The 14322-nt window shown below is 41.1% G+C and overlaps 1 protein-coding gene across 1 annotated transcript in view; it reads right to left on the bottom strand.

Moving 5' to 3' along the window:
* Nucleotides 1–8000: 8000 nt before the first annotated feature.
* LOC308377305 (tRNA (32-2'-O)-methyltransferase regulator THADA) overlaps nucleotides 8001–14322 on the bottom strand; it is a gene marked incomplete at its 5' end in the record, with an annotated part of 33343 nt that continues 27021 nt past the window's right edge. The window contains 5 exons of the mRNA XM_080853888.1: nucleotides 8001–8409; nucleotides 9581–9783; nucleotides 9889–10164; nucleotides 10528–10698; nucleotides 12367–12590. Of these exons, the coding sequence (XP_080710014.1) occupies nucleotides 8141–8409; nucleotides 9581–9783; nucleotides 9889–10164; nucleotides 10528–10698; nucleotides 12367–12590 (1143 nt within the window). The 3' untranslated portion in view covers nucleotides 8001–8140. The remainder of the gene's footprint in view (nucleotides 8410–9580; nucleotides 9784–9888; nucleotides 10165–10527; nucleotides 10699–12366; nucleotides 12591–14322) is intronic.

The following is a 14322-nucleotide window of genomic DNA, read 5'->3' as shown; positions in this document are numbered from 1 at the left end:
CATTTCTAAAAGTATTATTACCAGTTATCATTCACCGTAGGCGATGGTGTGTTGCTTGGCGCTTGGTGACGAAAGGCCATGTTTTTCTGTATGTTTTCGCTCCCCTTGATGAAGTCAGTAGAATAATTTGCCTGTGCTGGATTGACAACGACTTGGGCAACTCGTTGTCCACAAGTCCGACATGCCTTGAAAAAAAAAATCAGGTGTTTTTCACGTCGTAATCCTCCACCCCAGGCCAATCTAACTTTAATTTTTTGACAGTCGCTGGGTGTGTGAATTTTATCTTTTAGAACCTGAGATGGTGACAGAGACTGTGCTGATCCTCATTTCTCCTCACTCTCGCAGTCACAGGTCTGATTAGGAAGCGCTCCAAATATTTTTTGTTAGAACGTTCGGTTCTTCACGCAACAATCAGTCAAGGCGAAAATCAAAACATTTAATGGCAACTGACCGGGTCATATAGGCTACGATGTTTGACACGTTCATTAAATTATTATTACACACAATTATGGGGGCATTTTTTGCCCCTCTCCTAGTAATTTTAGGGGCAAAACTATATTTCTTAGGGGCAGTTTTGCCCTTTGCCCTCGTGTATTTCAGACACTGGCTGCAGGTCCGAGACCAACCCCCCGTTCCAAAGGTCTTAAAATGCTTCCTTCCTTCCTTCCTTCCTATCAAGAGAGCAAGGAGTGTCCCATTGTGCTTTAACCTTCAGTTCCGCTTTAGTCCGACTCCTTGAAATACGTCACATAACGGTCGTTTTTCAAGAGAGGGTCTGAGCTTCCTTGATGCCCTAATGGCGGCATTTATTACCCATAACTCTGTGCGCCATTCCCAACCGGAGATTTTCGTTTTATTTCGAAAACAATGGCGGACATAATGGTTACGGTGGCTATGATAGCAGAGTCAGAAGACCACAAGGCTACAGACCGTAAATGTACATATCAGCAGTAATTAAACAACTGTACTGATATTAAATGTACTAATAACATGCCATTCTCAAAATAAAGCCAGTGACATGAGTATTTTGGTGGTTATTCACGATGTTTACCGACAGTTAGCATACCTAGCTAGCCTAGCTTGGTAGCATTACCATTGGTTCTGAATGGCAGTTATGCTAAGCAGCTGGCTATCCCCCCACCTGGGACTGTAGTTAGACTGTACGAAGAGGCACTAAATTGGGAGCTTGGCGAGCGGGGGCAGATGGCAGGCTCAAGGTGCTCGTTACAAAGGGCTATTTCACCACCCGGGAATAGCCCATTGGTGCACTTTTAATCGGACCCTTTTCGCTTGACTAGCGGGGGCAATTATGCCGTGATTGATTAACAAAGAATTGTCTGAATTCGTTAGGGAGGTATACGTTAGCCATGTCGATGTCAGTAGCTTATTATGATTGCTCGCTTGCTAACAACGTGCTTGCTAACGCACAGCGTGATGACACCACATACTGCAGTCTGACAGAGCGCGCTAGTGCGGGCAGATACGTACACACAGCGTGATGACGCCACATCCTCTCTGATTAGAGTGTCCCGAATGTTGAAAATGAACGGTCTTTTGATCTCTCGTCTCTGACTGGACATCGAGGAGTCGAGGAGTCGAGGATTCAAGAGGAGGAGTCAAGAGAGCTCTCTTAGAATCGGAACGGGGGGCAGATCTTGTATGTTTCTTAGTTGGGGGCAGGGGCACCTCTCTGGGTAAAGAATGCCTGAACAAAGGGATTCTTGTCCTAAGGACTAAATCCAAGCTGCCTTAATTCAAAACAAGATATTCAACAACACTTAACTCGCGATGTGGGTGTGCACGTTCTGTTTTCCATCCTCCTGGCCATGGTGCGGTCACGGATGGCCCGACACCTCTCACACTCAAAGTCCTCTTGCTCTTTGAAAGTAGACAGGACAGTGACAAATGTATTAGAAACATGGATAGCGACGCGCTCCAACTCGCGGTAACGTAAACACAGGGTCAAAGTGTGCTAAAGCGTTCTTAAAAGACGGATGACAAGCGACACACCTGCTTTACCCACAGCTGAAAAACACATAATAAAACGGGTGCTCCACTGCGACTTGTTAAAGGGGGCATGGCAGCCCATCAAATACCCTTGTACAGTACAAGTTGTACTACTCACCTATTTGAATGGCATTCGACGAGCCTTGTGTGCTAGCAGGAGGGTCGTAGCACTAGCAGACTCCACGGACTGGCGAACGTTTGTTGAAAAATAAAAATAATCTAATTTAGGTAGCTTTGCCACCTTCTCCTGCAGCTCTTTTCTCTCTTGCCTTTTCTTACTGCCACTTTTGTGTTTATAAGACATTGTCAACAGACTCGTGTAGCCTTCACAATAGGGTATAGCAGTCTTGCTCCTTTGCTATTGACAGTTAGCAGCCTTAATGTCACTCTGTTACCTTTCTCGCTAGACAAATATTTAAATGATCTGGTCCATTAACAGTGTTAAACTAACAGTGTTACCCAGAAATCCCCATTGCAAATCGGAAATTCTGAATGACAAAATACCAAAGAAAATAACTTATTCGTTTCATTGAATCGTTTTTCTTTATTGTTTCTTCAGTGTATGTAGGTTAATCATGTGCTGTTGTTCTAAATTGCTACTATTTTTTTTGCAAAAATAATACCTACCATGACAAAGATACGTACGGTATTATAGGAGTATAAATAGTTGTCGAGACACCTAATTCCTTAACTAAAGAGGTTAGCACTGAAAACTTTAGCTAGAGTACTTGAAGGCCAGGGCCCGCGGGCAGATCCGCCTGTCTAACTTGAATTGACGTTAATGTGGCCTGCATTGAAGTTATCGTGGCCTGCTACGTTAGACGCGAGTTTGGCATGAATAAAAAAAATAATAAAAGGCTTCAGGCCACCGGGCAAATGCCCGCCATGCCCTATGCCCAGTCCAGCGGTGCGTAAAACCAAGCCTGCGCGTGTGTTAAGGGAAGACTGCGTGTGTGGGATTTAGGAGCCGCGCGGATGAGGAGACAGAGAGACATTCTATAGAGAACCACCCTAGCAAGTAGTCAAGCATGCATGTTTCAAATATTCACCAAAAATCTACTTTTCATCTTACAGTCACCTTTTTTCAGATTTGTGTACTAAACATTCTCAAGTGTCTTCATATGAACTTGTGATTGAATCAGAGTTTCACTTTTTGACCTGCAGTTGTGTAAAGCATTATTTTAGCGTTAACAATGTATCCAATTTGCTTTATATCAATTATTTTTGAAGATATGAAGTTGCCTTTGCACATGGGAACATGTTGTATTGTCTTCCAAGTGACATACCAGTTTGGTGTTGATATCTCAAAGATTAGCTGAGATATGACTTCACTTCCTGTTTGGCTGCTTTTCTGCTGAATTTGAGTGGATGTACCAGACAAACCATATGGTAACTCTTTGTGAAATTTGGCACACTCATTAAGGATTGTCCCTTCTTTATTCATACAAAGTTTCATGTCTCTCATTATACCACTCTAGCGTCACCAACGGGTCAAAGTTGGACTTGTGTTAACACAACCGTATGAACCGTATGACCGATTTTCAAAATGTAGGTACCATTGGATTCCCTGGATCAAGTCCAATTAAATACACCCTATGGCGTCAATTTCACTGAAGTATTTGCTGACATATGACTTCACTTCCTGTTTGGCAGCTTTTCTGCTGAATTTGAGTGGCTGTACCGGACAAACTGTTGTGAGGATCAAAATTCTAAATCGTAACTTTTGTGAGGCTAGGTCTGAAAATCATCTCTGGTGATTTTGAAGAAGATTTGCCAAAAATTATAGGAGGAGTAGGCTTTCAAAGGTTTTTCATAAAACCGGAAATAGCGGAAAATCTATATAACCGGAAAACCATGGGTTGGGTTTAATTCGTCTTGATCCAGGGAATCCAATGGTACCTCAAAAGTTGCGTGTGTTACAAAAGTCCAACTTTGACCTGTTGGTGGCGCTAGAGTGGTGTAATGAGAGCCATGAAACTTGGTGTGAATGAAGAAGGGACCGTCCTTAATGAGTGTGCCAAATTTCACAAAAAGTTACCATATGGTTCTAGGGGCTGCCATTGACTCCCATGGTACAAGAATAATAATACCTACGATAACAATAGGTTACCTCCTACCGGAGGAAACCTAATTAAAACAAGGAGGAATCATTTTCCATAGAGTAAAGAAATACAGTCAGGCCATTTATCTGTGACATAGGGCCTCATTTATAAAATATACTTACGCACAGAACTGATCTTAGACTGTGCGTGGTGCAGATTTATAAAAAACGTCTTAGACGTAGAAAAGGACGTATCTCTACGTCTGGTTTTAGTTTGTGTAAGTACATTTCCTTGTGGCAATACTGGAGTACTGCAGGAATTCAGAACTCTCAGAGTGCCGACACGCAGTTTCATCATCATCATCATCATCATCATCGTCATCGTCAGCACCACCGTCACCATTAGGGCTAGTGTTTCACTCAATAAAATCAATGAAACTATTAGAACAATTCACACATGAATGAGATACACATCTTATAGGTATTCCGTTTTAATTTCACAAGTGTAAAACATTTGGCTCAATCAAGTATAGCCTATAGAAAGTCTAATAGTGGCTAAGTTTTCAGTAGGAGATATGGCTGCATTGGCGTTGTTAGAGGATATTGCCAACTGCACAATAAGGAGAGAAAAAGTTTTTTCGTGATCATGCACACTTTTTGACACAGGATGATGTATGGCTGATAAGCAGGTACCGCTTGCCCAAATGGCCTCTCGTCTACAGAGGCGCACCAGATGCAACCAGGCCATACACGTTCAGGTTTTGTATGTTCTTGGATTCCTGGCTACAGGAACGTTCCGACGAGAAATTGGAATTCATTAAGCAGAATTTTGTTCTTCGCAGTATTATCCCTCTATATGCCCGCAATTTATTAGATTTCCATACAGTGCCCAGGAACAGCAAAATGTGAAAGAGGATTTCCTGCGTCAAACAGGGTTCCCAATGTATTCTCGTCCATATTAAGCACACTCAAACAGCCTAGGAAGACCACTTTTATACAGCACAAGCCCGTGCCCGGTCAGTAGTGGAGGGCAGCAAAGCCATACGAAGGGAAGGGGGCGATGGCCGGCGAGGCTCCGATGCTGGAGCAGCAGGTGCTGCTGCCGCAGATGCGCCTTCAGCCGCTGGTGCTTCGGAGAAGTGTTTTCTACATGTCACATACTTTGCTTTTGCCATTACGCCACCAGATAGGCTTTCTAACAATGTTTTGGCCCGCTTCTACCGTTCCATCAGCAGAACGTCGATGTCAGCCTCACTATCATTTTTCTGTTTACATGTTTCTTTCGTGCTTGCCATTGTGGCAGAGTTTGTGCATTGAGGATGCGCTCTGTTTGTGCATTGATAATATGCTAATTCGATTAGATAGGGGCGTTTTGAGGGTGGAGAGTCAGTTGCGCACAATTCATCATTTGTGATTTATAACCGAAGGATTGGCGTACACGTGTTTTTTTGTGTGTACGTTCGTTTTCTGTGGATCTCACTTACGCTCATTTCAGAAAATGTCTTAGACAAAATGTAGGATGGTTTCTACGCAACTTTTTATAAATTAGGCCCCATATCTCATATTTCCATTTCTATTATCTATATGACGTCAAAGTCAAAGTCAAATATATTTATAAAACACATTTAAAAACAACTCGCGTTTACCAAAGTGCCGTACAATTCAATAACAATAAAAAAGAAAATCAAATAGAAAACAGTAGCAAAACAATCAACTAAGCATCTTTACACCATAAGCAAGTATACAATTTATCAAATCAGATCAGGAGGATCCAAATGCTAGATCATAAAAGTGGGTTTTGTGCCTGGACTTGAAGGAGTGAATAGAGGTGGCTGATCTGAACGAGAGGGGGATGCTGTTCCAGTCTAGTGGCTGCAATAGCAAAAGCGCGGTAGCCCTGGGGCCTGGTGGTGGAATAAGAGGTAAAGGGGTCCGCAATATAAGAAGGGGCCTGTGAAAACAATCCTGAGCCGCACTGGAAGCCAGTGGAGAGGCCAGGATAGGGCTAATAGGGTCCCTTTTCCAGGTAAAGGTCAGGAGCCTTGCAGCGGCGTTCTGGACTAGTTGTAGGCGGGACAGGGATGAGTGGCTCATTCCAGTATTGCAGTAGTCTAATCGGGAGGATATGAAGGCATGGATGACCTTCTCAAGATCCTTGGGCGACAGGAAAGACTTGATTTTGGCAATGGTGTGAAGTTGGAAGCTGGCTACTGCATTGACCTGTTTGTCCAATTTAAAGGCCGAATCGAATATCACACCAAGGTTTTTGACCTCCAGCTTGCCAGAGTAGACATATTACCGAGGCAGCTGGTGGCAGGTTGATCAAGGGGGCTGAATAAAATAACTTACTTTTAATTTATTTGTAGGACATTTTGTGCCATTGTGGGATTTATTTTATGTTTAGATGAACATGGATTAACTCATCTGTATGAAGGTCTCACTTAGGGAAGGCAGACTAGTTTGGGAAACAGTAACCACCATATTCACTGATGTTAGAGGCAGCAATAAAGTTACGACACAGGCACATTCCAAGAAACCTCCTGTTAGGAGGGGGAGCCTGTCACGACACACACACACCTAGGAGGTCTCAGAGGAGCTAGAGAAGAGGGAATAGTTAATTTTGATTGGTTTTGGCAAACAGCCAGATAGAACACACCCCACAATTTACAGGCCTTAAAATGGCCTGCAGACCATTCATACAATGAGATCGAGCTAATCCATGGACCATCTCCTTATTGTAGCTTATTGATTACAATAATAAACCTCCAGATTTCTACATCCAGCCTCCGGTCTTCTGATTGAAAGAAAAGGTGTAGTGAGATCCTATCCTCGCCACAACACCATCCAACACTTGATGTCCTCAAGGCAGTCCAAGAGACTGTTTAGATTGCAGTGGTCGTTTCCACGTTTCAGGGGGAAAATAACAAAATGCTAAATACTAGCATTTATATACAATATACATTACTGCCACAACTGAAATGTTTCTCTGTCCCTACATCCCTTACCCCTGTAACAGTAACCCTATGAGCACAGTGTATACCCACTAAACTGGTCTTGCCTGTATCATGTATTTACCACCGGATGTCTGTATATACTACGTACATTGACCAAATGCTGGCTGTGTACAACCCCTGTTGTTTCCCTTCCCCTTCTGCCACACAACCCTCCCCCTTCCCCCCTTCCTATCTCCACCCGGCCGACCTCAAGCAGATGGGTCCCCCCTTATGTGCCGTGGTTCTGCTTAACGTTTCTCCCTGCCTAACAGGGAGTTTTTTCTTGCCCATGTTGCCATTGTGCTTGCACTAAGGGGGTTCAGGCTCTGAGCTCTGTAAAGCGCCTAGAGGCAATTGTATTGTTATGGCGCTATATAAATAAAATTACATTGAATAAAGCTGTGTGTCATCTAAAGTTAACGAACAAAACACTAACCTCCACATACACCATGCACACAGTCAAAGATTAGCCCATAGGTCTCTGCTTGCAGTGTTTTTGCTGAAGCATGTTAACTGATTTCAACATACATATGAACACATTCAATCTCATTTCACTTTTAGTAGTCATACATCTACTGGAAGTCATGGTAGTCTAGACATTAGTACTGGTCCACCTTTGGCAATAGCAGTGCAGTATTCAAATTAGACTTTGTATATTTCCCTACAATTTCTCACAGTATGTTGTTTAGCTAATTAAACTAAATCTAGGCAAATCTACTCTGGCAAATAACTACATCAGAAGACATTCTGAACATATGCGGTACTTGATTGTGGGTATATGATTCTCAAAAAGCACTGATTGTCTTGATCATCTGATTCTTTTTATTTGGTACATTTGAACTAAAACAAAACGTTTAGCAAGGCACAAGAGAAGTCCCCCCGTCTTCATCTGCATCAACAGTATTGGACAGAACATTATGTTCCTCTAACTTTACATTTACACTAAAATGATGCCCGAACATACAATAAAGTATACAGCAGTCACTGTTCATCTCAACTCATCTCAGACTGTGTGGAGTTTGTGTCTGCCGGGCCACATGATCAATGCACTGCTGCATTCAAGACATCTTGCTTTTCTCAACTGGTAACCTGAGCCATCCTAGACCACCTGAGTATTTGACTTCTTCAACAACCTCATTACAGCATCAGGAAAGATTTGAGGCAAGAAAACTCCATTCATACAAAGCTGTCCGTAGACATCCAGCAAATCTCTAGACAGAGTAGTGCTATCATAGAGGGGGTGCAATTCGCCAGAGAACATCAGAAGTTGGTTTAGAAAGATTGCTCTAGCGAAAAGTCCACACAGATTGGTGTGGAAAAGAGGATCTGAGAGAAAGCTCAGCCAAGAAGATTCCAGACTCTGCAGGCCTGTGGAGAAAAGGAAAAGGAAAAAGACGTCATTTAAGAGTAGCACAAACCTTCCTATAAAAAAGTAATGTACAGGTAACATCTGTTATAATCAAATTTGCTTAGTATTACTGAGGAGACAGTTTGAACTTCATTAAGGCAAATTAGATATACAGCCGCGGAAAAAATTAAGAGACCACTTAAAAATTATCAGTTTCTCTGGTTTTACTATTTATTGGTATGAGTTCAAGTACAGTTAACATTTTATTTTAATTTTATAAACTACTGACAACATTTCTACCAAAATTCAAATAAAAATATTGTCATTCAGAGCATTTATTTGCAGAAAAATGACAATTGGTCAAAATAGCAAATAAATGGAATGTTTTCAGATCTCGAATAATGCAAAGAAAACAAGTTCATATTCATTTTTAAACTACACAATACTAATGCTTAGGAAGAGATCAGAAATCAATATCTGGAAACACCGCATCTTTTTAGTTATTTTGACCAATTGTCATTTTTCTGCAAATAATGCTCTAAATGACAGTATTTGTATTTGAAATTCGGTAGAAATGTTGTCAGTAGTTAATAGAATGAAAAAAAAAATGTCAATTTTACATCCCAATAAATAGTAAAACCAGAAAAAATGATATATTTTTTAAGTGGTCTCTTAATTTTTTCCGCGGCTGTATTTCTGAAGATAGTCTCATCGTCCAAATGGCTTGGGCTGAAAGTACTAAAAGTACTCAAGTATTGAAAAACCTGTAGTCAGCCAATTCAACTTTTTTGCATTCGGGTTTGAAAACCCCAGGACAATGCTTTAAGGATCTTCAGACTTTAAACTAGAACCTGTGATAGAATAATTAAAAATTGATATTTCATTACACACATTTAATAACAAATATTCTTTTGGTATGTTAGGGCTCAACACTTGGGCCTCTCCTATTTTTTATCTACACCACTCAGTTATGTGAGATAGTCAATCTTTCGAAGACAGAGCTTTTGATATTACCAGCCAATCCGGCTCTTCAACATAATATTAACAACCAACTTGGACATTAAGCACCAACTTAGGGATGCAGCTGTATAAAGATCAACAGCTTCAGGATTCGTATTGAAACATTTATGTCTTAACCACATTATGTAACACATTATACTGAATGTCTTAAGGCCTGCTATTTCTTCTTACCTGATACAATCTTTTTACACGCTGTAAGGTTCTCAAGCACTTGAGCCAAATGAGCATTCGCCCAGTGATCCAGCCTCTGTGCCAGCGTTGAAGACTCAGAGTACTTCCCAGCCAGCCGGAGCAGATAGGGAAGAAGAGACTCGCTGATGGCCAAGGGCTCCACATACACATTGGCATCGTCGCGTTCGTACAGACTGCTGAATCTGAGATAGAAACATTCATATGTACTCAAACATTACAAAGAAAATACAATGTCTTGCATGAAGCTCAGACACATGAATATCTCCGTGTCTCTGTGTTTCACTCACTTTGATTCCTTGGTGTCCTTAAGAACACTGCTGAAGTCTGACTCTGGTAAATGGGAAAGTAAAACCTCTAAAATGCCGGAGTGATCCCAGAATTCCTCCAAAAGCAGGTCCAGGAGCATGAGCATGGATTGGTTGACATGTATTAAAAAAGAACTCTTCTGCTGTCGTCCTATTCCTCTTGGGGTGGGATCCCGAATCTTTGACACAAAGACAGCAGCCTTCACCCTCACATCTTCATTTTGATCTTGAAGCAGCCATAAGCCTGTGTTGATCAACCTGAAAGAAGAAGAAGAAATGACTGGAGTGGAGAAATGCAGCCTGGATGTGTATTATGCTCAATTATGCTCATTTAAAATGACTCGTATTCATCGATGATAGATAACATTCATTTTGTCTGCACAAACCCAGCAAATCCAACACACAGAAAAAGATCATTTGTTCACACATGTTGGAGCAAGAGACCCAGATCAAATGAACTGCATGGCAGTAGCAGGCTGACTTGGCCCTAGCACTTTGAATTGCAACTCTTGTACGAAATGTGCTATATAAATAAAGTCTTACTAGGAGCACACACCAAAAAGTCATTTGTGAAATGAGTCTACCCCAGGATGGAGGGTGAATTAAAGTGAGATATCTTACCTAAGGCTCAATTCCAATTTGTATCCGTTGTCTTCCTGGTCTTTACGCATCAGAGGACCTCCAGCCAAGCAGAGGGACTCAGCACAGGCCAGTCTGAGGGCCTCCGAGGCATGTGGCACCATGTGACGCTCTAGTAGGCTGCACCAGCGTGGACACAAGGTCCAGTCCAGGCTAGCAGAGGAGTTAAGAAAGAGGGAGAGCAACATGTCAAATGATGAGGTCTAAAGTAACAGCACTGAAGACACAACAGAATGGGGTGTTTTTTTTTGGGTGCTCCTACGCTCCAAAGCTATTATACTCACAATAAATGACTGCATTTTGATGAGCAATATGAGGGGGTATAATACAACATGTACATTTCGTTCTCTTTGAGTCTCAAAGCAGTTCACATCGACACACCTTTTACCAATAAGACACATTGATATGATGACGCTATGCTTAATCAGTAGTTGCTATTGGTTTGTTATGGACAGGACAGGCACATGCAAAAACACCCACTCTGTCTTCTGTAAACACATATTTTGGCTGCTCCAGAAGATGCAAAAAATGAAATAAATGGTCACACATGAAGGGTGCTTTGCACATCAAATCCTGGACCATAATAATGAACTCATACTTGCATATGTGCACACACACAGACACGCATGGACTGGTGAACATGTACTCACACTGTATATACAGACTTTCTAATGATGCTAGGACAAAGGATGCTCCATCAGTTTATATTTGAGTTGGAGCTCAAGTGTAGTCTTGCAGAATATTTTTTATAAAGCATTTAGGATAAGGACCCGGTAACCCTTCGCTCGGGTCAGTCCCAACCAGTGTCAGAAGTGTTACACCAAGGCATGTGATGATCTTCATCCTGTAGGTCCACCGTACATCAGTTTACAGTTTGGAAGTCCCAGTTCAATTTATTTTGGCCTCAACCATCTTGTCAGTTTGAAGGGCCTTGAATATGCTGCCAAAGTAGCAGGTATTCAATCGTTCTGTTAATTCATTTATGACAGGTGCCACCCCAGGCTTCTAATCAAAGGTTTCCGGGAAGCAGAAACCAGCCACACAAGTATTAACCTTCCATTATCCCTGTTTACAGGCTTAAGAAATGGGGTTTTCTTCCCACTTCTTGCAAGAAATAAGTTCCACCCCAAGTTTTTATTCTTCAAAACATGCATTTTGACATCTATTTCTACTCTCGTTGGGACTAAACTGCTACTCATTGATGCCATCACCACTGGAGCAAATAGTGGACCGTCAGATAACTCCCTCAAACTCTCAGCCCACCGGTGGTCCTCAGATGCTTTCCAACTTATTCAAGTTTAGAGAGAGTAAGTGGCAAAGACAAAGGACATGGTTGAACAGGGAGATGGTTAGAATGATCGATAGCGAAGACAACTGCTCTATCACTTTGATCTATTTTTCTATTTTAATCAATTCCCAGCTTTTCCCAGCCAGGTATTCGCAACCAACAAATAAATATCTTAAAACATGATTTACACATGTGTAATATCAGGAGTTGAAATTTTGTCCATGTTTGTCTTCCTTACCCATTGTGACTGAGGTTTTTTACTGACAGATTTGATCCAATAATAAACTAAGATTACAAAAAAGTGTAGACTACACATCAGCTTGAAACCGGCAATTTGTACTTATACATTAAAATATATTAAAGTTCTGATTGTTTAGTATATTCTGAAGGTTATCCAGTTATGACCAATACTACTCTCCACAAGTGTATTGGTGATAGAAAAATGGTGACAAATCCAATAGCATAGGATAGGAATCTGATTTTAGAAAGCACAGTATCAAACAGACAGTATAGGGCAGCTTTTATGAGCGCACCTTTCAGAGAGTAGCAGGCTGCAAGCACGCAGGGCCTGTGAGCGGTACTCGGACCCCCCATCAGAGACCTCCAAGCTCCTAACCAGGATCTCTGCACATTCTTGGATATCCGTTTTCTCCAGCACCAAGCCACCGACTCCTCCAGCCATGACTGATACTAGGGCCTTGAGATACACTCCCCTGATTTCAGTATCTTCATTCAGTAACACGTCCTTCAGGTTAACCTAAGAAAGACAATGATTGTTAGAGGCTTCATATTTATTGTCCATTTTTAGGATGTGATACAATTTAATAACTTACTCCATAACTGAATGACATCACTACATGCCCAAGGATCTACTTGTACATCTGGACACTACATATTTTCCTATATTTATAAATATATAATGGAAAACGCTTAATTAAATGAATTCAGTCGCATGCATTTAAACAACACTGTTGTAATTGAAATGACCAAATGTAAAGATGAAGTGTGGGAGTTCCATGCACTGTAAATTCTCCTAAATTATAGATATAAGGAACTGTAAATACTCCTAAATGATAGATATAAGGAACTGTAAATTGACCTAAATGATAGATATAAGGAACTGTAAATTCTCCTAAATGATAGATATAAGGAACTGTAAATTCCCCTAAATGATGGATATGAGGAACTGTCAATTCTCCTAAGTGATGGATGTAAGGATATGTATCTCACTGTGGGACAATGCAAAAAAAAAAGCTGCCAGATTACTGTGAAGTGTGAAAGATTATGCTTGTAAACTTAAATGTTCTAGAGCTTGTTAACAACCAGTACATTTTGTTATTTTGCACTGTGTAATCTAGAAGGCAAATGTTAGTCCACTTGATGTACAATCTAATGAATAGTGTGTGAAAGAGCATCAGAAATGTGAGATGAGCAGAAATGAGATTTAGGTGGCCTATTTTCTTAGCTAAATTACTGAGTAATGAAAATAGAAATAATAGAAAAGACTTTATTGTGAGGGTATTTTACAAAATTTGGAGCGCTGCTCCTGTTGGTGCGATGAGGGACAACATATAACACAACGACAACGACATGTTACACAATAACAAAGTGCAGTGGTATAAGTACTCCCCCTGAGATGCGTTGCAAATAAAAAGTTTTGTTTCATACACTCTTTCTAAATTCAGGGGGAGCAAGGAGTAACAGTCAAACAAATGTTTACTCAATAACCTATAAAGAATAGGATATCCCAGCACCCAGCATTAGCACTGGAGAATAAAAAGTAGTCTTGTTAGTGCAACGTAAACTGTATAAACCAAGTATGCAGGCAGGATGATCAGTCCTTACAAGATACATGGAGGATGGATTTAAGTTGAGTACTTTTGAGTACATCCAACATGACAGACAAAAAAGCTATAAATTAATTTTGTGTGTGCAAGAGACTCTTGCCAAGAGTCAGAGACAATGTCTCTAGGACTACAGGTGAAGCAGTGCTTTACCCAAATAAAATAAAATATATACCAAACAATAATCCTATTTCACTTCTTAACATAACATAACATAACATAAACATAACATGTTCCTGTTGCAGACAACTGAATCACAAGTCCAAAAGCTCACAGGTGCACCGTGGCCAGATCATTTCATTTTTGCATGTAACTTTGGTATGAAAATACCTCCTGCCTGCTGCCACACCCTTGGTTCTGTCATTCACCGTCAGTGTCCATGGATACCATTCCAGACCCTAGAGCTACCTCGTTAGGACCAGGTGTGAAGCAGTCGCACAACCAACTGGAGGAACATCATCTATCTACCATTCTATCTCTCCACCTGGATGAACATCATCTATCTATCATTCTATCTCTCCACCTGGAGGAACATCATCTATCTATCATTCTATCTCTCCACCTGGAGGAACATCATCTATCTATCATTCTATCTCTCCACCTGGAGGAACATCATCTACCATTATATCTCTCCACCTTGAGGAA

Source organism: Sprattus sprattus (assembly GCF_963457725.1).
Source record: "Sprattus sprattus genome assembly, chromosome: 16".
NCBI lineage: Eukaryota > Metazoa > Chordata > Actinopteri > Clupeiformes > Clupeidae > Sprattus > Sprattus sprattus.
Note: the sequence above shows the minus strand (reverse complement) of the source record. Positions and strands in the feature narration are given on the sequence as shown.